At 41.7% G+C, this 25289-nt stretch overlaps 1 protein-coding gene and 1 pseudogene across 4 annotated transcripts in view; one reads left to right on the forward strand and one right to left on the reverse strand.

The window, feature by feature from the left end:
* Positions 1-25289, forward strand: part of MAPKAPK5 (MAPK activated protein kinase 5) — a 36767-nt gene that overhangs the window by 10698 nt on the left and 780 nt on the right. For 3 of the 4 annotated variants that reach the window (XM_047698342.1, XM_047698340.1, XM_047698343.1), the window contains 11 exons: positions 3322-3395; positions 4308-4383; positions 4947-5044; positions 6567-6675; positions 8257-8346; positions 9103-9198; positions 15779-15859; positions 18305-18492; positions 20295-20415; positions 23901-24031; positions 24314-24435. In XM_047698342.1, coding sequence (XP_047554298.1) covers positions 4959-5044; positions 6567-6675; positions 8257-8346; positions 9103-9198; positions 15779-15859; positions 18305-18492; positions 20295-20415; positions 23901-24031; positions 24314-24435 — 1024 coding nt within the window. In that variant the 5' untranslated portion in view covers positions 3322-3395; positions 4308-4383; positions 4947-4958. The remainder of the gene's footprint in view (positions 1-3321; positions 3396-4307; positions 4384-4946; positions 5045-6566; positions 6676-8256; positions 8347-9102; positions 9199-15778; positions 15860-18304; positions 18493-20294; positions 20416-23900; positions 24032-24313; positions 24436-25289) is intronic. The other variant, XM_047698341.1, reaches the window with a different exon arrangement.
* Positions 14569-15860, reverse strand: LOC125082580 (40S ribosomal protein S2-like; annotated as a pseudogene).

Here is a 25289-nt window from a genome sequence, read left to right on the forward strand (position 1 = left end):
TTTTTTACTCTGTTAATAGTGTTTTATGATGCACAAAATTTTTAAGTTTTCATGTTCATCTTGTCTAGTTTTCCTTTTGTTGCCTGTTCCTTTGGTGTCTTATCCAAGAAATGATTGCCAAATACAATGTTACAAAACTCATGTCGTATGTTTTTTCCTAAGAATTTTATTGTTTTAGGTCTTATATTAAGGTCTTTGATCCATTTTGAGCTTTTGTGTATGGGGTTAAGTTTCCAACTTTGTTCTTTTGTTTGTATGTGGATACCCGGTCTACTCAGCATAATCATTTAAATCCTTTTATTTTTAACTTGTTTGCTTCTCTGATTCCAAAGTATATCTCTTATAGACAGCTATGGTTGGATTTTTTTTTTTAATCCAGTAAATGTTAACTTTTTTACTATATCATTATTTTTATATCTGTCACAAATATATTTTGTTTCTTATTTACAAAAATAGACAATGGATAGATTTGCCTGTGGATTGTGGTTTCCTGACTCTTGGTCTAGAAGGATTCTGAAGAATTACTTTATTCTATTTATCTATATCCCTATTAACTTAAGGCAGTATATATATTTCTTTAGCAGAATTCAATCAGGGTGTTTGTCATTGATGCCTTTGAAGTCGTCCATAATTTACTTCAGTGAAGGGTTTTAATTGACCCATGCCCTCCTATATTCTCCTTGTCATTAAAATATGTGAGAAAATAGGCCATCTACACATTAGAAGAGTTCACGGATAAGTGTCGGTTCTCTTCCCCAGCCAGGCTTCTTGAGGGCTTAGACTGGTTAGTGTTTTTGGCACCGTCCACAGAGGTGCAGGAAGGAAACCTCCCAAAGAGGACAAGAGGTGTCAGGAAAACAGAGTTCAGAAATCAGGGCTGTAGAGAGGCCTGGTAGTGCCTCTCTTACCTTCTGTAATGTCAAGTGCTAAACCTCCTGTCAAAGCCTCATCAGAGCCTCTACAAGTTGAACAGTTTTGGCTGTGTATCAGGCAGAGTACCATCTGAATAAGCACCAGCACAGTGAAGAATTTGGTCTAATGATATTTCTTAGCAACTGGGCGAATGAACAGTTCTTTGAACAGTCTAATAATTCCATGGAACAAATCTCTTTTCCATGAATTTCCTCTGAGCATATGTTTTCATTAGAGTTGAGGAAAAGGAGGGGTATAGCAAATGGTTTTATTCCACCATGAAGCTTAGACTATGCTCTCAACTCCCTCGTTCCCCATCCTGTATTCCTCCCTGTCTTCTCAAACACTTCTAAAGGCCATGCGGTAGAAACACAAAGGAGATAGGCAAGTTAAATGGGTAGGTTTGAATTTTTTTAGGAGGCGGTGACTGGGAACAGAGCCTGGGACCTCCCTGATTGGGCGAGATCTGTCCCTAATCTTCAGTGTAAGGCACTTAACTTTGATAGCTGGAATGAAGCTAGGGAAGAGGCCAAAGCCATAGATTCTAGTCTTATTAGTCCCTGTAACTCACTGTGTCACCTTGACAAGCTCCTTAACCCCAAAGTTTTTTAGAACCGAGGTTGTGTAATGATGTAACTGATCTTTCCCAAATCAGTATCCCTCTATCATCCAGCTTTAGTCTACCTTTCTAGTCTCATATTACACAGTTATTGAGCATTTATTATATGATGAGAACCTTTATCAAGAACTGGACAGCAGAAGAGTGGAGATGACTATTGAAAGCTTTTTTTTTTTTTAAGATTTTATTTATTTATTTGACAGGGAGAGATCACAAGAAGGCAGAGAGGCAGGCGGGGCGGGGGGGGAGCAGGCTCTCCGCTGAGCAGAGAGCCCGATGTGGGGCTCCATCCCAGGACCCTGAGATCATGACCTGAGTGGAAGGCCGAGGCTTAAGCCACTGAGCCACCCAGGCGCCCCGGTGAGCTTATTTTGTAGACTTGCATATTAATTGGGCAGAAGCTCTGTTTTTTATCTCTGAACTTAGCCTCGTGTCTGGCACACACACCAACTGCTCAACGAGTGTGTGTTATATGGACAGATATCCTGTTCCCGTATACTGGGAATCGGGATTCTATTAGATTCTCATTGCAACAAAGCAGTTTGAAAATCTCATGAGTTACAGCCTGATTTCTCAAGGTCTCTGTTGGTTTCCTTTTCTTCCTGTAGAACCCTGAAAAATGAATTTTAGCCTACCATAACTTAAATATATGGCTTTCATGCCTGAAAGCCTATGGCAACAGAAGCTCAACATATAGTGATTAGACAGGAATTCCATAAAAACTTTCACTAAATCATAGAGGCTGTATCGGGAACTATTGAAAGCTATTAAAACTAAATAAAACAACTGAAAAAAGTAGTAGTAGTAGTAGGAAAAAAGTAGTTACACAGTGAATATGACAGTATTTTTGTACTGAAGATGATGCTGTTAAAAATTAGATGAATTGGGGCGCCTGGGTGGCTCAGTGGGTTGAAGCCTCTGCCTTCGGCTCAGGTCATGGTCCCAGGTCCTGGGATCGAGCCCCGCATCGGGCTCTCTGCTCAGCGGAAAGTCTGCTTCCTCCTATCTCTCTCTGCCTACTTGTGATCTCTGTCTGTCAAATAAATAAATAAAATCTTTAAAAAAAAATTAGATGAATTTACTATTATAGTCACTACTACCTTATTTGAACTTTTAAAAGTCTCAATTTATTTAGTTATTTCAACAATTTGATCAACTTCTTCAAGGATATAGGCCTTCTATATCATAGAAGACTGTGTCAGAGCAGTCTTTCTGGAACTTCAGAAAATTCACTGACCATTTCATTTTAGCAATTGAATATTCAGCAGTGAAACATTTTGAAAGAATATCTTCCTCTCACACTCCCCCAACCCCTGAAAAACATTATCTTGTGGGTGAGCTGAAGAATTTCTTCTTACCCAAAAGTGTTTGCTTTCTTTTTTGCTGGAAAACGGTGCCTGACTTAGTCATTTAGAAGAAATACCTAATTATAAAGCCAAAAGAATGCAAAGCACTGCTTATCAGTTTCTCTTAGAAAATGAGATACTGGGGTGCCTGGGTGGCTCAGTGGGTTAAGCCTCTGCCTTTGGCTCAGGTCATGATCTCAGGATCCTGGGATCGAGCCCCGCATCAGGCTCTCTGCTCAGTGGGGAGCCTGCTTCCTCCTCCCTCTCCACCTGCCTCTCTGCCTTCTTTTGATCTCTTTCTGTCAAATAAATAAATCTAAAAAAAAAAAAAGAAAGAAGGAAAATGAGATCCTGAGTGATAAGGTTACCTGTTCCACCTTACTCAATTATTCAGCTTTTTAATTGGAGAATCATTGTCTGCCCCTCCCTTTTCTATTTTAATAGGAAACCTCCATTTTAGAGGAATACAATATCAATTGGACTCAGAAGCTGGGAGCTGGAATTAGTGGTCCAGTTAGGTAAGAGACCCACGTGCAAACTATGGCAGAATTACTCTGCAAAGGGCCTTTTGACATACATCATACTTTAGAACATCAGGTGTGCCAGATTTGTGAAATAGCTTTAATTTAACAAGTGGAGGTACTTATGTAAGACTTTTCCTCATCCATTTAGAAATATATTTAAATGACTGATTCACATGATCTGTAACATAGAATCATTTATGGTATGAGACTGGGGCACCTGGGCAACTCAGTTGGTTAAGTGTTTGACTCTTGATTTTGGCTCAGGTCATGATCTCAGGGTTGTGAGATCGAGCCCTGTGTTGGGGTCACCCTAGATGTGGAGCCTGCTTAAGATTCTCTCCTTCTCCCTCTGCCCCAACCCCTATTCTCCCTCTCTCTCTCTCTCTCATAAAGAAAGAAAGGGATATTGAGACTATGGAGCTACCATGAGAGTTTCCTTTAGCTGGCAGAGGCCATCCTTGGCCATTCCTTCCTTGGCTGTCCTCAGTTTGCTTCCACATGGCTCAGGAGCTGAGGCCTACGCCAGGAAGGTGAAATGGCTTTTCTGCCTCTCCACCTGCTAGCCCTCAGGGCAAGTTTGGATGCACCCAGATATATTCTTTTTTTTTTTTTTTTTAAAGATTTTATTTATTTATTTGACAGAGATCACAAGTAGACGGAGAGGAAGGCAGAGAGAGAGCGAGGGAAGCAGGCTCCCTGCTGAGCAGAGAGCCCGATGCGGGCCTCGATCCCAGGACCCTGAGATCATGACCTGAGCCGAAGGCAGCGGCTTAACCCACTGAGCCACCCAGGCGCCCCCAGATATATTCTTGATTAGAAGTACAATTCTAAAAGAACAAACTTGTTAAATTAGTTTTCAGTGTAACATAGATGATTTCTGATTGAATTTTTTCCCTCCAAATCTAGAGTCTGTGTAAAGAAATCTACTCAAGAACGGTTTGCACTGAAAATTCTTTTTGATCGTCCAAAAGCTAGAAATGAGGTACGACCCTTTATTGCCTTGGTTTGCCTAAATATTTGAAGTGCCTATGAAGTATTCTTTTTACAAGTAAGGCAGCTTCCTGGAGGGAATACAGAGATGCACAAAGAATTTTATATCCACATTTACCCCTTTTTCCTATTCCTGTTATCATTACAAAGTGGTCCCAAAGGTTGTCAGTCTTTACTTCTTTGAACTACCTCTTGTTCTTTTTCAATTAATGTGGTTCTTATACCCTGAAGTATTCAGGTTTACCTCAACTTGTACTTATTGGACAAAATCCTTGAGGAGTAGAGAATGGCGACTAGTGTCTTGTAAGTGTGCTGCAGGAGGGCTGTGAGGATGTGTTTCTAGTTCTAAAAAATACACATTTGTTTTAAGTCATCTGGGTGTGGTGAAGACATACTAGTAACATGTGCAGTGGACGATGTATTCTTTTGCTTAGAGATATATGAATAATTTCTGAAACAAAATAAGTTATTTGCCAGATTTTCATTTGCTAATGAATGGGGCAGCAGAAAGTAAATCTGTTGGTGAGGTGGTATGTTTCCTCTGTTCTCTTTAAGGTACGTCTGCACATGATGTGTGCCACACACCCAAATATAGTTCAAATTATTGAAGTGTTTGCTAACAGTGTACAGTTTCCTCATGAGTCCAGCCCCAGGTAAGACCGCATGGAGGTGATCACCACATGTCCTCCTCTTTACATGTAGACCAAGGTATAGTGGGGTTTTCTTCTCTTTTGTGCTGTTTTTTTCTGCCCTCCCCTTTCTCTCCCTCCCTCCTTCCTCCCTGCCTGCCTGCTTCCCTCCCTCTTTCTCTCTTCTCTTCTTTTATTTTGGAAATCTTTAAACATTTGTAAAAGCAGACAGAATTGTATAATGAATCCCCAGGTAGCCATCACCCAGCTTTAGCAGTTACCAACTCATTGCCAGTCTTGTTTCATCTCTGCCCCATCTACTCTCTGGTACCCCCTGATTATTGTGATTACTTCCTCTTAAAAAAAAAAAAAAGTATGTAGTGTGGAATTAAAACAGATTCTATTTCAAATTAGTGAAAGGGGACCAGATAATACTAGGCACTGGCTTAGAGTTGCTATGGCAACAAGCCCTTATTGCCTAGTCTGACATTCTTTTTAAAGGAAGAAATCAACATTATTCTTTTAGCCAACAAATGTTTGGCAAGCCCACTGGGTGGCATTCTAAGTGTCTTCCAGGGAATTCAAAGTTAAATAAGGTATGATTTCTACTGGGGACCGAGATGTAAACCTATCATCATAGCAATATTATAGGCACCAAGAAGAGGCCTCCATAAGATATTTTGAGCTTATAAAGGAGAAGAGAGCTGCTGACCATAGGCTGGGGAGGTGAGGTATCTCACAGAGTGCTTATGTCATGGCTAGGACTTGAAGGGCGTGGGTAGGAGTCTTCCAGGTGGAGAAGGAAGATGGATTTGTAAAAACAAATGGGAAATTATGACTATGTCTCACAACTGCGCTCTGTTGGTGAAAGCATTTGGATAGAAGCTGGATGCATTTATATCAAAGAATGAATGGTAACCAGAGTTCCGATTTTTTTTTTTTTTTTTTTTTTTTTTACAACATGAGAATTTTTGCTTTTCTTTAGTACCTGTGTAACCCTGTCCAGCAGCTGTCTTGCTGGGTATGCTGTGGGTCACATGGAAAACTAGCATAGCGGGGAGAAGGAGTGTAGAGAGACACACATAGACAGAGACACAGACACAGAATGAGAGTGAATAACCAGGGTAGCCCAACACCAGCCAAGTTGAAATTCATGTCCTACACAAAGTCATATTCTGTTTTCAATACTCTTTCCATCTAGGTGCCCTAAATACAATATTAAAAACATGTCACTTAAAGGATCACTCCCCCCTCCCCTTAATATCTAGTAATAACAAGTTAAGTACAGTATCTTCAAAAGGATCATTGTCTTCAGAACTTAATGATTTTACTCTCATTTTAGCTTCCTAGAAAATTTTAGGTGAAGGATATTCCTTATCTGTAGTGTCCGGTTCATAGTGACAAGGGGTCCAACTCCAAGGGGCATGGTAGGGCTAGACTTAGAAAGTAGTTGCACACTTTGTAGAATAGGTATCTTTAGGTTAGCTATTTGATGTTTCAGTTTTTTTTTTTTTTTAATTTAACAAAATCAAATGCTTTCAAACAGGGCTCGACTCTTAATTGTAATGGAGATGATGGAAGGGGGAGAGCTATTTCACAGAATCAGCCAGCACCGGCACTTTACAGAGAAGCAAGCCAGCCAAGTAACAAAGCAGGCAAGTTAACCCCGGGTACCAATCAAACTGCCAACAGCGTTGGTTAACAAGCACAATTTCATTGGGGGGAATAAAAGAAAGCTTGAAGAAAAGCTCTATTTGATCTCTCATTGCCTGCTTTGTTATGTAATCAGAAAAGATGCTTTGACAGGAGAAATGTGACCCCTTATATGCTTTGGTGGGGGGGGCTGTATTTTTAAGTGGTTGTCAATTGCTTGCCTATTATAAAACTTAAATAAACTCTGAAAGGAAGGTAATCTTTTAATTCCTGTGTAGACTGTAGATATCTTTGAGTACATAGTGTCCAAGCACTGTTGGACTTTGAGATAAATTGCTACTGATAACACCTGAAAGATTGGGATAAAAATATCTTCTGGGACAACTGTATACAAGATTTTTTTTGCTTATGAGTCACCTCATCAGATTTTAATAGAATTCTAAGGTCTTTGTAATTCTGGGTTATTCCTGATTATAGTCTCTCTATTTTGACATCACATTTTATTGCTAGAAAAATGATTTATGTCACAAATGGTACTAGGAATCTAACTGGAAATAACCTCTTGAGGAGGTGAAAAGCTAACTGCACAAGCGTTATCTTCAGGCTAAGCAAGCAAGGAAAAAAGAAGAAATCAGAGCTCAGTTTGCTCTAAATACAAAATTCTTCGAAATTTTCCATGAGCCTCAAGCATTTTTCTCTCCCTTAAAGCAAGACTTCCTATTAAAGTCTGCTAACTGGGCAGGAGCCCCTTATGGTGTTAGTGGAGGACTTGCCCTTCAGGTAGCCCATTGGCTGTGAGCCCTGGCAGTGTGCAGGAGCCTCAGGCATTTTTTTGACAACTCCTTTCTGGGAGGAAGGAGCTGATATTTGGAATGCCAAGACAATTCCATACTGAGAGTTGAAGAACAGGTAGAATTTGTTCTATTTAATTTTAACAGTTCCATCTTGTATTTTTCAAAGTTTCAAGTATTAGGATGTACTCTGAGAATCTCGTATAAAACAAAAACCCTTCCAACCCACCTAAACAGGTGACATTTCATTTCAGCAAATGAGATGAGCAAACTGGACCATCAGGTGGGAAAATACGCAGTTAGCGGCTTTCCATTTTTCTTGAAGGCAGAGCCTGGAGTTGAGCCCCCGGACAGTGCGGTTCTCTCTGGAGCCAGCTGTCAGTGCCCGCTGCCTCGCTGGGGGAGCCCAGGCCTGCTGAAGACTGCCCGGCACAGAGTTTACTCTGCCGTGCTGGTTGCATCTCAGAGGAGTGGAATTGGAAGCATTTCATCCTTCCCATTTCGTACAGGATTTAACCATCAGTTTACTTGGACAAAGAAGTGTTTTACTGTTTTATTTATTTACTTATTTTGTTTAATGAAATACAGGTTGCAGCTAAACTAAGCTGAATTCATTTCTATTTCTTGGTACCCAAAGTCTTACTTAATTTCTGCTGTAAAATTGAAAACCAACCACAGTCTGAATGGACTTAATTAAGGATTTTTTTTTTTAATATCCTGAGTTCACTAAGCCAGAGGTATTAAAGAGCTATCTTTTCTAAGATATCGTTGCTCCATTATGTCCTTTTCCAGATAGCTTTGGCTCTACGGCACTGTCACTTGTTAAACATTGCTCACAGAGACCTCAAGCCTGAAAATCTGCTCTTCAAGGATAACTCGTTGGTGAGATGACTTATTTTTCTGCATTTTAGTGCTGCCACTCTCAACACCGTTTGGGAATGGGTGGGTAGCTGTAGATTCAGAGTTCTCTGAATCCATGGTGAAGAGGCTTGAAGCCAAAGTGCTTCCAGCAGCTTACTTTCCCCACTCGTTTCCTTGCTGGAGGCTCAGAGACATTCTGCTATACCCCTGGCATTGATGTTGGATGGTACTGATATGCATTTGTAAGACTTTAGGTTTTAGATATGATTTGGAGGTGCTTTGGAGAGGGGCAGGAGTCTGTAAGATGTCAAATATTACCTTGAAATGTAACAGTTGTATTTGCTGTTTGTTAATACTGATACGGTGTTTTTTTCTCTCCAGTCTCACCCCCTGCCCCGTGTATCATGTTCCAACAAATAAGTTGCTCTGGGAGTCTTGAAGCTGATGCTAAAAGTGAAATCGCACCCTGGATGGGAGACGATGGGCCAGTAGATAGAGTCAGGGGACAGTTGGCTAAGATCTTGATTTTAGTACTGCATATACCAGTCATGAAACAAAGCCAACTGTGGGCGGGGAGAAATTCTTTACCTCTGTGATAGTAAGAAAAATTCCTCAGTCTGAATCATTTCTTCAGATGTGAGGACATGCTATTCATAGGCTTGAGAGTCAGCCAGAAACTTGTGAAAGAGAGCTCAAGGTAACCTGTCTTCCACCTGGATTTTCCGCTAGTGTTTATTGAGGATTCTGGAGAAATGACTCCCATTTATTTTATTACAGGATGCCCCAGTGAAGTTGTGTGACTTTGGATTTGCCAAAATTGACCAAGGTGACTTGATGACACCCCAATTCACCCCTTATTATGTTGCACCTCAGGTAAGCATTTGCTCTTTCTGCCACAGGATATATCACTGGGCTGTCTGTAGGCATGTTCTCTTTGACAGCACAAGCGGGCATGTATTACCAATGGGAAGGGGAGGGCTCAGTTTCGGAAACCAGCAGTCTGCTTAATTAGGTGCAGGCATTTATTTTAAAATCAGCTTCTTTTAAAAACAAGGTAAAATTTGTGTACAATATAATACTCCTACTTTAAGTGTAGTTTGATGACTTTTGACAAACAGATACTCTTGCATGGTCACCGCCATAATCAAAGTATAAAACATTTCCATCATGTCGGGAGCTCTTATGTATCTTTGTAGTCAGTCTGCCCCAGGTGACCACTGATCTACTTTCTGTCCTTATGGCTTAGTTTTGCCTGTTGTAGAAATTCATATGAATGGAACTCATGTACCTATTGTATTTTGTTTTTTTGTTTTTAGAGATTTTATTTATTTATTCGACAGAGAGACAGAGATCACAAGTAGGCAGAGAGGCAGGCAGAGAGAGGAGGAAGCAGGCTCCGTGCTGAGCAGAGAGCCCGATGCGGGACTCAGTCCCAGGACCCTGAGATCATGACCTGAGCCGAAGGCAGAGGCTTAACCCATTGAGCCACGCAGGCGCCCTTACCTATTGTGTTTTACTTCTTTTGCTCAACATGTGTTTGAAATTCATCCACGTTGCTGCATCTATCACCAGTTAGTTCTTTTTTGTTGTTGAGTAGTGTTCTATTATAGAGGACTAAACCATGTTTGTTTATCCATTCATTGACTGATGGCCATTTTGGGTTTTCTGTTTTTGGCTGTTATGAATAAAGCTGCTAGGAACGTTCATTTACAAGTTTTGGGGGCCATCTTTTCCAAAATGGTTGTACCGTTTTACCTCTTCCCCAGTAATATATAAGAGTTCCACTTTCTTCATGTTCTTACGGTCAGTTCATGTTCGTTAGTATATGTAATCTTAGTCCTTCTGGTAAGTCCATAGTATTATTTCATTATGGATTTAATTATAATGTTTTCTTAATGGTTACTGTTCTGTATTTTTTCATGTGTTTATTAGATATTCTACTGTGAAATATGGGTACAACATTTTCTACAATAACCCATGAAGTACGGATATAAATCTTACATGCCCATTTTTGGTTTTATAATTGTGAGGTATAAGAAGTTATTATTTTCTAGATACAAGTTCTTTGTTGTGTTTATGTATTACTTTTTATTGCTGTTGTGATGAATTGCCACAAACTTAGTGCCTTAAGGAACACATTTATTTCCTCACAGTTTCAGAGGTTAGAAGTCTGAAATGGCTCAAGGCCGGACTGTGTTCTTCTGAAATCTCTGGGGGGAATCCATTTTCTTGCCTTTTCCAGCTTCAAGAGGCAGTTGCATTCTTTGGCTGGTGGCCTCCTTCTTCATTTCCTTACTTTCTTGGAAGATTTTATTTATTTATTTGTCAGGGAGAGAGCACAAACAGGGGGAGTGGCAGGCAGAGTGGCAAATCAAAATTGGATTTTGATCAAATCCAATTCATCCTTTTTTTTTTTCTTTTTTTTGAGAGAGAGAGGGAAAGAGGAAAGGATGAGAGGGAGAGGGAGAATCCCAAGTAGGCTCTGTGTCCGGTATGGAGCCTGACATAGGGCTTGATCTCACAACCCTGAAATCATGACCTGAGCTGAAAATAAGATTTGGACACTTAACCAACTGAGCCACCCAGGCACCCCTCACCCACTTTTTTTTTTTTTTTTAAATGTTTGGTGATTTTGTTCCTAAGAGGTCTTTCTATACCCATGTACATGAAGATTTTTCTCATGGCTTTTTTTTTTTTTTTTAAAGATTTTATTTATTTATTTGACAGAGAGATCACAAGTAGGCAGAGAGGCAGGCAGAGAGAGAGGAAGGGAAGCAGGCTCCCCACTGTGCAGAGAGCCCGATGCGGGGCTCAATCCCAGGGCCCTGGGATCATGACCTGAGCCGAAGGCAGCGGCTTTAACCCACTGAGCCACCCAGGCGCCCCTTCTCATGGCTTCTTATTAAAGGTTATTGTCTTTGCTTTTTTAAAAAATTAGATTTATTTATTTTACTTATTTTTTAAAGGTTTTATTTATTTATTTGACAGAGAGAGAGAGAGAGAGAGATCACAAGTAGGCCAGAGAGGCAGGCAGAGAGAGAGGGGGAAGCAGGCTCCCTGCTGACAAGGAGCCTGATGTAGGGCTTGATCCTAGGACCCTAAGATCATGACCTGAGCTAAAGGCAGAGGCTTAACCCACTGAGCCACCCAGGTGCCCCTATTTATTTATTTTAGAGAGAGCGTGAGTAAGCAAGGGGTGAGGGAGAGAAGCAGACTCCCCACTGAACATGGAGCCTGAGTTAGGGCGTGATCCCATGACCCTGAGACTGTGACCTGAGCAAAATCAAGAGTTGGGTACTTAACCAACTGAGCCACCCAGGTGCCTCTCCCCTCTAACCCTTTTTTAAGTAGGGTCCATGCTGGGCACAGAGCCCAACGTAGGACTTGAACTCATGACCCTGAGCTGAGATCAGGATGCTTAACCTGCTTAACCAGTTGAGCCACCCAGGTACCCCTATAGTTTTAGCCTTTACCTTTTGGACTGTAATTCATTTGAGGGGTGGTGTGTGTGTGTGTGTGCGTGTGTGTGTGTGTGTGTGTGTGTGTATGTAAAATAAGGGTCAAGATTTCTTTTCCTTACAGATGTCAAGTTTCCACATCATTTGTTGAAAAGAATAACCTTGTATCATTGAATTACCTTACAGTTTTGTTGAACTGAATTATCTTGAAGTTTTGTCAGAAACCAGTTGACCAGGGGTCTGGGTGGCTCAGTCAGTTAAGCATCCCACTCTTGATTTTGGCTTAGGTCATGATCTCAGGGTTATGGGATTGAGCCTCAGATCAGACTCCATGTGGAGTCTGCTTGAGACTCTCTCCCTCTCCTTCTGCCCCTCCCCACCTCAAATAAATAAATAAATACATACATCTTTTTTTTTTAAGATTTTATTTATTTATTTGTCAGAGAGAGAGAGCATAAGTAGGGGGAGTGGCAGGCAGAAGGAGATGGAGAAGCAGGTTCCCTGCTGAGCAAGGAGCCTGATGTGTGACTCCATCCCAGAACCCTAGGATCATGACCTGAGCCGAAGGCAGACGGTTAACCAACTGAGCCACCCAGGCATCCCAATAAATAAAAATCTTTTTTTTTTTTTTAAAGATTTTACTTATATGACACACACACACAGAGAGATCACAAGTAGGCAGAGAGAGGGGGAAGCAGGCTCTGTGCTGAAGAGAGAGCCTGATGTGGGGCCCGATCCAAGGACCCTGATATCATGACCTGAGCTGAAGGCAGAGGCTTAACTTAACCCACTGAGCCACCCAGGCACCCCCAATAAATAAAAATCTTAAAAAACAAAATCAATTGACCATATAGGCGTTAGTCTATTCTATTCTGCTTATTGGCCTGTCCTTACAGCTATATCATGTGGGATCACTGTGGCTTTCTATCAGGTCTTGACCTTAGATATCAGATAGTGTAAGAAGTCCTTCAATTTTTTTCTTTTTCAAAATTGTTTTGATTATTCTGAACCCTTTGCACTTTTCTATAAATTTTAGAATTCACTTCTCTATAATAGAAAATTTCTCCTGGGATTGTGATTTGAATTGTATTTAATCTGCTGATGAATTTGGAGAGAGTTGATGTCTTAACATTATTAAGGCTTTCAATCAGTGAACATGGTAGATCTCTCTATTGGGTCTTTAATTTTTTTCAGAAGATTTTATATTTCTTAGTGCATAGGTTTTATACATACTTTCTTAAGTTTATTCCTGTATTTCATATTATTGGATGCTGTTGGAAATTATATTTTTAACAATTTCATTTTCCAGTTGTTGATTGTTTGTAGAAGTACAAATGACTTTTGATTCCTTTTATCTTGATAAATTCACTTATCAATTATAGATATTTTTGTAGATTTGTTAAAACTTTCTATGTATATAAAGTCATGTTATCTGTGAATAATGACAGTTTTACTTTGCTCCTTCCAGTATGTTTGTCTTTTATTTCTTTTCCTTGTCTTACATACTGGCTGGGACCACTAGATGAATATAAGGGATTAGAGCAGACATCCTTGCCTCATTCCTGATCTTAGAAAAAAATGCTCAGTCTTTTACCATTAACCATATTAACTGTTACATTTTTGTAGATGCCCTTTTTCGGGCTGAGGAAGTTTCTGTCTATTTCTAGTTTACTGAAAGGGAATGTGCTAAATTCTGTCCAGTGCTTTTTCTGCATCTGTTGGGCTGATAATATATTTTTCTTCTTTATTTTGTTAATATGAATTAATTGATTTTTAAAAAGATTTTTATTTTTAAAGATTTTATTTATTTATTTGTCAGAGAGAGAGAGAGAGCAAGTGTGAGCAGGGGGAGCAGCAGGCAGAGGGAGAAGCAGGCTCCCCACTGAACAAGGAGCCTGATGCGGGACTCGATCCCAGGAATCATGGCCTGAGCTGAAGGCAGACACTTAACCGACTAAGCCACCCCGGTGCCCCACAATTTATCAATTTTTAAAAATATTTTATGGACTCAGCTATTGGTTTCCTATGTAAAAAAATCTTTGTCTCACCCAAGATCACCAAGATTTCCTCCTACAAATTTTATAGTTTTAGGTTTTACATGTATATGCATGATCCATTTTTATTTAATTTTTAAAAAAGATTTTATTTATTTATTTATTTGACACAGAGACAGAGAGATCACAAGTAGGCAGAAAGGCAGGCAGAGAGAGAGGAGGAAGCAGGCCCCCTGCTGAGCACAGAGCCCGATGGGGGGCTCTATCCCAGGACACTGGGTTCATGACCTGAGCCAAAGGCAGAGGCCTAACCCACTGAGCCACCCAGGCGCCCTGCTGATTTAATTTTTATATAATATATGAGTATGGATCTAAGTTCTTTTTTTTAGCATTCGGATATCCAGTTCCAGTACCGTTTGTTGAAAAGGCTGTCTTTTCTCCATTGCATTGCTTTTGAGTCTTGTCAAAGATCAATTGAATGTGTGTTAATTTTGGATTTTCTGTTCTGTTCTAGTGATCTCTTTGTCTGTCTTTACACCAGTACTGTACTGTCTTGATTACTGTAACTTTATAATAACTATTGAGATAAGGTAGAGTTAGCCCTTTAACTTAGTTCTTTTTCATAGTTGTTTTGGCTATTTTAATTTCTTTGCATTTCCGTATAGGCTTTTATTTTTAAGATTTTAGTTATTAGAGAGAGAGACAGAGAGAGTGACAGAGAACGCAGATGGGGAGGAGAGGGAGAAGCAGGCTTCATGCTGAGCAGGAAGCCCAATGTGGAGCTCAATCCCAGGACCCTGAGATCATGACCTTAGCTGAAGGCAGATGCTTAACCAACTGAGCCGCTCAGGCACCCCCTTATAAACTTTATAATCAGCAGTTAATTTCTATAAAGGAGTCTGTTGGGATTTTGACTGGGGTCGTTTTAGAGGTATGGTTCAATATGGGGACACTGACATCTAGACAATACTGAACCTTCTAGCCCATGAGCAAGCTGTATTTCTCCATTCATTTTTGCCTGTAGTTTTTCTCAGCAATATTTGTGTGGTTTTCAGTGTACAGGTGTTTCCCATCTTTGTTAGATTTATTCTATGGTCCTATTATAAATGGTATTTTCTTTTTCAGGTTTAATTAATTCGCTTTACTCTTCTTGTATAAAAACACTATGTGGTGGCCATAGCTGGAGCCTGGGTCCTCCGCATGGAGACTCTGATGTGGGTCTTTACAAGATGGTCAGTGAATTCCTGACAGGGAGACTTGGTGAACACAGTCTCTTTCCAGAGTGTTGGGGTAAGGCAGCTGTAGGTCTTGGAGATGGCAAAGTTGCCCCAGGTGACATTGCAGCCCCTGGCTGAGGTGTGGCAGTTGTCAACATCTGCCATTAGCAGCTTTGTGGGCATGGGGCAAGACCTTAGCATGGGTCTGGGCGCGAGGAGGAAGCAGACCAGTGCAGAGTTGCAGCGTCCTTGCAGTTGCAAGGAATCTGTGGGGTACACCAGTGTTGTTCCCCCAGGGTTCCCAGTCAGAGGACAGTGGAGAACTTGGCCAGAATCATGGCCCCATGAATGGCAGTGGTCATCTCCTTGAACACTTAATACCCAGAACAACGTGACTGTTATAGTCCTTGATGGCAACAAGTACCTTGAATCTGATCCACTGGCCAGCACTGGTCTGCTTTTATACAGGCGTAAGGGATGTCTGTATCTCTAGGAAAAAGTCCATGACCTTGGATGCCTTGATGGGCAGGAAGAAGAGTTAAATCTCTTCCAAGGACTTGATCTTCATGTCCTTGACCTGGGCAAAAACTGATAAATTGCTGGTTTTAAGAGGTTTTTGAAAGTTTGTATTTTCTGGAGGGTCTTTTTTTTTTTTTTTTTTTTTTAATTGTCAAAATTGCCAGTGTCTTCTCTCTTTCAGCATTCTTTTTCAACATTATTTCTCAAGTTATAGGTCATTGGCGTGGTCTTCAGTAAATTGTCCCCTTTGGTCTGACTCTGACAGGTACTGGAGGCACAGAGAAGGCACCAGAAGGAGAAATCTGGCATCATACCTACCTCGCCAACGCCCTACACTTACAACAAGGTAAGGGAACAGATACTTTCCTGTGCCCTTCAGGTATAGCCCCTCTTCTCCTGTGAAGTGTTTGTGGTTCTCTGAGAATGAATTCTTTTTTTTTTTTTTTTTTATTTAAATATTTTATTTATTTATTTGACAGAGAGACAGAGATCACAAGTAGGCAGAGAGGTCCACAGAGAGAGAGAGAGGGGGAAACAGACTCCCCGCCGAGCAGAGAGCCTGATGCGGGGCTCGATCTCAGGACCCCGAAATCATGACCTGAGCCGGAGGCAGAGGCCCAACCCACTGAGCCACCCAGGCACCCCAATTCCTTGGGATTCTAAGGGAATTCTTATCCCTTAATATTCTTGCCCAAAGGGCTGACAGCAGCCATCCATTCAGAAAATTCCTTGGAATTCAGGTTTTTTGTCTGATGAAGTAGGAAATAAGGTTCTTAACAGTTGAGGTTTTGCAGCAGGAACCAAGGGCAATGATCACCAGTAGGTTATCTGGATAGTTGTAGTCCACTGACCACATCTAAAAGACATGGTTATCTTTTTTTTTTTTTTTTTTTTTGAGGTGGAGGCCATTTCTGAGAACATTCCATGGCCATTTATGGTACCATTCTTCCCATAAAATACCCAACTTAGAACAGTGTCTACAGCACCCAGCAAATGTTCCTGGTCCTATAGTTCTCAGTCTGTAGCCTATACATCAAGTATCTCTGTTCTAAAACACAAGAGGATTAGGGCCTCTTAAAAGCAGGTCCTGGAGTCGCTGAGTAGATGCTTCCTGGGGACTCATGGCTGATACAGGTGACAGAGAGAGACCTGAGGGTGGTAAAAAGCAGTAGGTCGGCTCTTCTTGGGTCCCACACTTAGAGGGCCCCACATATTCCTATAGTGTGTGCATACATATACACACAAGCATACATAAGAAAGAACACACAGGCTCCTCTGCCACTCTGGGCCCTGTGCTCCACCTGTCACTGGGACAGTGTGACCAAAAACCCTTAACTTCTGCTTTCATCAGTAACTCTGGTCAGTTCCGAAGAATTCGCTGCTCCACACCTTCTTGCCCTACAAACCCAAAACCATAGTCAGCTCGACCCTTATGCAGTGAAGGTTTGAGGGCTGTGCTGATTACGGCATCAGAGTCAGAAACTGCTTCCTGCTTCTTGATCATGCAGGAAGTGAGTGGTAGGAGCACTTAGATGACATTTAATTTACTTGCTAAAATTTGCTCAGCATGCATGCAGTGGATTCTTTTTTTTTTTTTTTTTTTAAGATTTTATTTATTTATTTGACAGAGAGAAATCACAAGTAGGCAGAGAGGCAGGCAGAGAGAGAGGAGGAAGCAGGCTCCCTGCTGAGCGGAAAGCCCGATGTGGGGCTTGAACCCAGGACCTGGGATCATGACCTGAGCCGAAGGCAGCGGCTTAACCTACTGAGCCACCCAGGCGCCCCCATGCAGTGGATTCTTGTGTTATATATTATTTTCCAGTAGTATTTTTGTCTTCTTTTCCTGTTCCATTTTGTGAGCCTAATGGTGCTCATGAATTAGCATGGCGTTCATAAAAATTACACATTGCAGATGAGTAGCATGTTGGAATAATAAACAGCTCATATCACTTTCGAATGTGTATATGTGTTAGTTAAGAGATAGTCCTCTTTATATTGGCAACTAAATGAAAACTGAATGCTACATTTGCAAATAATTTTTTAACAAATATGTAATCAGATGTAATTAAATTTTTAGAAATTAAATAACTCTAGCAATCTTAATTTTTAAAAAAAGTAGTATCAGTTTCTTCATGTGGAAAGTGAGGGATTTGAACTATTTTTTAAAAGATTTTATTTATTTATTAGAGAGCGAGCGAGCACAAGTAAGTAGAGCAACAGGCAGAGGGAGAGGGAGAAGCAGGCTCCCCACTGAGCAAGAAGCCTGATGTGGGGCTCAATCCCAGGACTCTGGGCTCATAACCAGAACCAAATACAGATTCTTAATTCACTGAGCCACCCAGTTGCCCCAGTTTGAACTATTTTTAAGATTCCTTTCACCTCTATAATTTTTTAAGATTTCATTTATTTACTTGAGAGAGAGCATGAGCAGGGTGAGGGCTCAGAGGGATAAGCAGACTCCCTGCTGAGCAGGACCCTGGGATCATGACCTGAACCGAAGGCAGACACTTAACCAGCTGAGCCACCCAGGCACCTCACCTCTATGATTTTGTAATTATGTTCTGTAGCATGGGTTGCGTCATCTACAAATATCCATTAGTATTAGGCAAAAACATGGGTTAGAGTATCTATGGTAGAGAGAAAGGTTCGTTCCCTTAAGACTTGAAACTTTTCTATTCTTTGTTAATTGATTTTTGGAGATAGCAGCCTGTGTAAGGGGCTGTTTCTGGGCTGGTCCTTTATTTTGGGGCCGTGCCTCTGCTGTAAGTGACTATTTTAATTTTCTTTTCAGAGCTGTGACTTGTGGTCCCTAGGGGTGATTATCTACGTGATGTTGTGCGGATACCCTCCTTTTTACTCCAAACACCACAGCCGGACTATCCCAAAGGATATGCGGAGAAAGATCATGACAGGCAGTTTTGAGTTCCCAGAAGAAGAGTGGAGCCAGATTTCAGAGATGGCCAAAGATGTTGTGAGGAAGTGAGTACCCAAGCTGTGGGGCAGGGAGGCCAAGGAGGCCTCAAAGTGGTGGATCACAAGGGAAAAGTCATTGGTTTCCCAGGCATGCTCCTTCCCCTTGGTGCATCATAGAAATCTTATCCCTGGAGCCTGAGATGAGAGCTCTTCATGTCCACACCTTGGTGAAAATGGGAGCTTTCCTCCCTCTTGTTGCATTCTTAGAATTCGTCCCCAGGCTGTGAATCCAGATCCCTTGGAGCATTAATTTAGGATCTTAAATGGTAAGCCCCATGGTGTGCCCTTCCTGAATGTTGGCCAGTCATGTGGAACAGACATGGCGTCAGGAACTGAACTCAGGCTAAGATGACAATGACATTTTGTCTTTTCATTCCTTAGCTGCTGTGGGGAGGAGGTGGCTGATTGTGTGGGCCTCTAGCCTCCCCACTGCTAAGATAAATTTAGAAGATTCAGTGCTAGTGAGTGGTTAAGGGAGAGTTGACAGAGTACTTTTGTAGCTGAAGGACTAGGTAAGAAATAAGACCTAAATTTGATGTATATTTTCTTTTCCTGCCCACCTGTGTGGGAGGCTCAGCTGCCTGGGATTTGGTATTCTTCTGGTATTCCTACTGCTTGGTGTTCACTGAGTAATTTTTCCTCTTTTTTGGTTTCAGTTTCTTGATTTGTAATACGATGAAGAAAAGCATTAAAGGGGGAGTGCCTGGGAGGTTTCTCCTGACAGTATAACCATCTCTCTATGGAGATTACTCCCTTTCAATAGAGAGCTTGTCCTATTGGTTGAAAATCTATGTATATAAAGACAGACTAGTTTCTAAAATATACAAGGAAAAGTTTTTAGGATGGTGGAGCAATGTTTAAAGCATCACTTGTCTTCCCATGCAGTTTCCACACTGTATTCTCAGCTACTTAACCAAAACATCAATATCCTCTAAGTGGTTCTTTGTCAGTTCTATAGAATATATTTCCTGTCCGTAGAGCAGTATTATCTTCTTTCAGCTTTGGGATTCTTTTCTAAATAATCGTTTCTTCAGAATCTGAAGCTGTTTGTTCAGAATGATCTAGAAGGTTGGAGAGAACCTGAAAGAGCAAGTATGCATATTGTCCTGACTGACATTTACGATGTGAGGATGTGTAGTTGGAAGGAGGGGCTAAAAAGCCCAGGGAACATGCTCAGGTGGGCCAAGAATTACATCAGCATGAATGGACAAGATGTGAAGAAGTAGGATCAAAAAGCAGATGGTACAGAGCAGTACATTCAGCTTAGAAGGAAATGCCATCCTCTTATCAGAGACTTTAGATTTTTGGCTTTTGAATATTTCTGGAATAAAGTGTTCACGTCCTGCCATATGGTGACATCTAACAGTTTTATCACAAGTAGCAACCTGGACTTTCACAACCACATGACCCCTCAACTAATTTTGTAGCCACTGTTAGCCAAAAGAGCACTTTGAGTCCCTTTAGGAAACTGGAACCCACTGTCCTAAAAACATAGATGTGGGAGATTCAAGTCTCAGGAACTATAAGCTGTATGTAGGCTTATTGAACCTAGAACTCAGTCTGCAGTATCACTGGATTAAGCCTTATCTTACAATTTTTATCTCACTCTGCCTAGTGTAGAAAGGACTTACCAAAGGACACAATGCCTTCACCACTAGGGGTCAGGTACTAGATCCCCACCCCTGCCAACAGATGGAAAGCCTAGGCTTGTAGGAGTTGGTAGAAAGGGAAAAGTTGGAGCTGGTTAGAACCAGACCCAGGAACTTCCTAGCCTTCTGAAAGCAACTCTGTTGGCCTTTTCTCCACAGGCTCTTGAAGGTCAAACCAGAGGAAAGACTCACCATTGAGGGAGTATTGGACCACCCGTGGCTCAACTCGACGGAGGCCTTGGATAATGTGCTACCGTCTGCTCAACTGATGATGGATAAGGTTTCGAATGTGCTTACTTTGTTCACCAAAAAGGCTGTGTTGAGAAGGAATGCTGGGACAAGGCTCAGGGAGGGGTCAAAGGCAGAGCATGCAGAGAACTCAGTCTTTCCCAGAGAGACATCCCTGCTTTCCTGAAAATCAGGATCTGAAATAAAAGCTTCTTTGCATAAAAGACCAGATCAAGGCCCGGTAAATATACACTAAGTGAAAACTCAAATCCTCCATATTTGTGCTTTGGGGTTGGTGGGGCCACAGAGTACTATGAGACAACCTCCTTTCCCCCAAGGGGCTTAAACAAGACTGGAAAGACCAATTTATGTGAAATAAGGAGGGAACATTTCAGATATCACAGGTTTGCATGCTACATTTTCTACAAATGCTCTGGGAATTCAGAAAAAGAGAACATCTTTGAAGGGCTGTAATTAGGGAAGGGTTCCTAAAGAGAAGGCAAAACCCCTCATATTTATTAATTACTGCATGGCAGTTTTTAACCTATTCACATTAGTTTAGGCATGAGCTGCCTTTAAAAATTTGAGTAGTCAACATACATGGCCAAATGAGCCACAGGAGCACGTGGAGCCACAGTGAGCTCTGACAGGAGCAAACAAGTACAGACCGAAGTGCATCTGTGGGGAAAAACACCTGGCTTCATTAATGGGAAGTCAGTGAAATATATGTGGCAGGGCCAGGCTTTGAAAGTACACAAAGGGACTTAAGTCTTAGTAGCACATAACTGAGAGGCCACTGTCAGTTTTGGGGAAGAGATTTGCCACAGGGAAGGTATTTAGGGATGGTCAGCCAGACTTGCAGACTTGCCAACCCAAGACTTCTGCAGCAGTCGGCAAGCCTGGGACAGCTATGGGAGCAGAGAAGTAGAGACAAGGGAATAGGCTCAGTATTTTTGAAGACAAATTTCTACAATTTGGGGTGACTTAAACTAGATAATAAGGGGATAATGGGTATCATATCTAGTGATCTCATTGACAAATAGAGGGAAATCAGGATTGAGGCTCGTTTAGTGTAAGGGAAGTCTCTTAGGTTTTATTTATTTATTGTTTTATTTAAAGATTTTATTTATTTATATGGCAGAGATCACAAGTAGGCAGAGAGAGAGGAGGAAGCAGGCTCTCTGCTGAGCAGAGAGCCTGATGTGGAGCTTGATCCCAAGACCCTGGGATCATGACCTGAGCCAAAGGCAGAGGCTTTACCCACTGAGCCACCCAGGCGCCGCGTTTAGGTTTTAGATATTGCTTAGATGGACATGCAGATGAATGACATGTGTTGTGTGAGACCATAATGTGGTTGAGAGGTAAAGGCAGAGAAACAAGCATACGTCTTACCCACTTAGAAGGGAGGGGGATTGAAGTGTGAGAAAGAGTAAGGGGATGGAAAAGAGAATTATTTTTTTCCTAAAGATTTTATTTATTTATTTGAGAGAAAGAGCAGGAGGCAAGGGGCAGGGAGGGACAGAGGGAGAGGGAGAAGGACAAGTAGACTCCCCACTGAGTGGGGAGCCCACCATGGGGCTCAATCCTAGGACCCTAAGATTGTGATCTAACCAAAGTCAGACACTTAACCAACTAAGCCACCCAGACGCCCAGGAAAAAAGAATCCTAAGACCTCCCTTAGTTTTGCTGTAGTGTGGGAAAGAACTGGAAAGAGCAGAGTTCTGTGCCATCTCTGATTTGTGTATGGTTGTCTTTCTGGTTTAAATATGCCTAGTAGGGGGGCGCCTGGGTGGCTCAGTGGGTTAAGCCGCTGCCTTCGGCTCAGGTCATGATCTCAGAGTCCTGGGATCGAGCCCCGCATCGGGCTCTCTGCTCAGCAGGGAGCCTGCTTCCTCCTCTCTCTCTGCCTGCCTCTCTGCCTGCTTGTGATCTCTCTGTCAAATAAATAAATAAAATCTTTAAAAAAAAAAAAAAAAAAAAAAAAAAATAAATATGCCTAGTAGGGCGCCTGGGTGGCTTAATGGGTTAAGCCTCTGCCTTCAGCTCAGGTCATGATCTCAGGGTCCTGGGATCGAGCATCGGGCTGTCTGCTCAGCAGGGAGCCTGCTTCCCCCTCTCTCTCTGCATGCCTCTCTGCCTACTTGTGATCTCTGTCTATCAAATAAATAAATTAAATAAATAAAAAATAAGTAAGGTAAGTAAGTAAGTAAGTAAATAAGCCTAGTAGCCCAGAATTGGTATTAGCACGTGGGGGTTACGGTGTGGCTTTCCTCAAATTCTTGAAATTGAAGAAATAAGATTGCTTTCTGGAGTTACTGTAGAATTAGTATATAATGAAGCCAAATGTGGATGTGCAGAATCTTTTAAGAGTGGCCCCTAGGCCTATAAGGTGGAACTGCAAGGTGACAGTATATTCCCATTTGTAAAGGAATTAGGGGGTCATGATGTGAGTTGAAGTGTAGAAAACTAAATGTGAAGTGTAGAAGAATGGCCACGTATGCAGATGTTAAATAGTGTCCATCTAAGCCTGCCTAGGAGGTGGAGCCTGAGCTCACAAACCTGAGCTATTCTCATCTCTCCGGTTGGGCCATCACTGATAAGGGGGATGTGAGGATCCAGTAGAGTATAGCCAGAGCCAGCTATTATAGTTCCTTTAAATGAGTTCAAACTCTGCCAGTTCTAATTGCATGCTTAAGAGGGAACTAACTACTTTTTAAAATTGTCAAATTTTATTGTTGAAATTAAAGTAATACAGAGGTGTATCTTTTTAAAAAGCATAAATTCCTTTTCATTCCTCTGCCTCAATCTCATCCCTCAGAGATGAGGTCATCTCTGGCTTAGTGTATCCTTCCTCATCTTTTTCTGGGGAGACACACATCTACTTAGTTTGTCCTTTTTTTAAGTATAAACATGGAATCATCTTGTTCTTAGAAAGCTTTCTGCTGATTATTTACCTTCCTTAATTGGTATGCCCATAGTAAGAGCCCGAACTGGTCATAAAGACACAGGCTTCAAAAGTTCTAGACTCCATGACAGTTATTTCTCATTGTAAAGTGATTGACCGACTTATAGATGAGTTCCTGAGGATCTTCTTGCTTATCATATGAAGTGGTTGGGGTTCTGAGCCATCGGGGCTGAAGTGACTGTCCACACTGTGGGGGCAGTGAGTAAATGCCACTGTGGGAGGCTTCTTGGGCACAGCTTACCACCCTTTCCCTGATGTGCATGAATGCCTCTCTTTACACTTGCTCTTGCCAATGACTGTGAACACGAGTCTGTTACTATTTCTTAACTTGCATTAATATCCCTATGGCGGGAGGAAGGGCTAGCTGTTGTATGGCCCTTGGTTTGCCTGGTATTCCCTGGGCTTGCTAGTCCATGGGGAAGAATGCTCTGGCTTATCAAAATGTGTATACTGCCAGCATAACAGTGAAATTGCCTTTTTAGTTCTCAGAGCTTCTCCTTCACAGTTTCTTAGATTAGCTTTTTAGGTGTCCTGAAGTGAGCGTGAAAACTGATGACAGTGTTTACATTCAGGCGGTGGTTGCAGGAATCCAGCAGGCTCACGCAGAACAGTTGGCCAACATGAGAATCCAGGATCTGAAAGTCAGCCTCAAACCCCTTCACTCTGTGAACAACCCCATTCTGAGGAAGAGGAAATTACTCGGGTAACTGATTATTCCGTGGATTCTCCTTCATGGCTGGTGTGACTGAGTGCAGGGTTCTGGAAGGTCAGCCAGGGGTTTGCCCTTTTGCTACCTCTTTTGAGGGTGGAAAGGATAAGCCCTTTAAACAGCATCAGACGTTGGAGACACTCTATAGTTAATTATTTATCCAAAAAATGTGCTGCTTTATGTTTAGAGTTAACTTTGTGTTTAGAGTTAACCAAACCTAGAGAGTTGGTTTTTGATGTTTCACCTTGTTATTCCCTCTCTTCCAAACTTTTAAAGCACCAAGCCAAAGGATGGTGTTTATATCCACGACCGTGAGAATGGAGCCGAGGATTCAAACGTTGCCTTGGAAAAGCTCCGAGACGTGATTGCTCAGTGTATTCTCCCCCAGGCTGGTAAAGGTCACGCCATTTATGAATGTTCCGCGTATGTGGGTGCACATGCTAGAAGGAGCAGTTTAATTTGAGGTTGTCTTCCTCATCTTTGTGTTCTAAGAGAATAAGTACATTATATAAATTATTCCGTGTCCACTAAAAAGAGACGGCAGTGGGAACCCAGAAAGGTGGTAAGTTCTGCCGCTCCTTTGGGTTTTCTGTGAAACTGCTAGTTGAGGTTTATTTATCAGTGTCTGGTGCAGCATGTAGTTTTGTGTTTTCTTGGCTTGTTAATGAGGGCACAGGACAGAAGATGAAGAACAGAAAATGTGGACAGGGTCTGGATCAGCTTGTGAAGGTCAGGAAACATTTCTAGAGCCTTTAGAGTGCTAGGCTGTCATTAACTCGTGAATATAAAGAGAGTACCTCCCAGAAGTTCAGAAGTGCCCCTTGCTGCTATGTGTATCATGGCCAGACTATGACTTGTACATGTCTCCTTTTGAGCGAGAGCTTTCTTTTAGTGTAGTTTCTCCATTCAGTGGGGTATAATAGGCTCTTCTTGGCCGATGAATGAGATGCTTCAAGTAGGCAACCAGAAAACTATCTAAATTCCTTGGGTTTTCAGAGAATTCACATAGTGTACTTAGATAGCTTCCAAAGTAAGAAAAGAGCTTAGGAGAAAGAAGGTGGTCCACTCAGCCTTGTTCTCCCTTCTTCTCCTGGTTTCTTAGATTAACCATGTGTTTTTGCTCAGCAGCAGAGTCTGATTCTGCCTACTCCCCATACCCTAGTGCTAAGACCCTGGGGACATCAGAAGATTTGTGTGAGACTGTCAGAGTAGAAGAATGCAAAGCCCAGAAGTGGCCTACGTGTAATGTAGG

This window comes from Lutra lutra, chromosome 12, assembly GCF_902655055.1.
Source record: "Lutra lutra chromosome 12, mLutLut1.2, whole genome shotgun sequence".
In the NCBI taxonomy this organism is placed as follows: domain Eukaryota; kingdom Metazoa; phylum Chordata; class Mammalia; order Carnivora; family Mustelidae; genus Lutra; species Lutra lutra.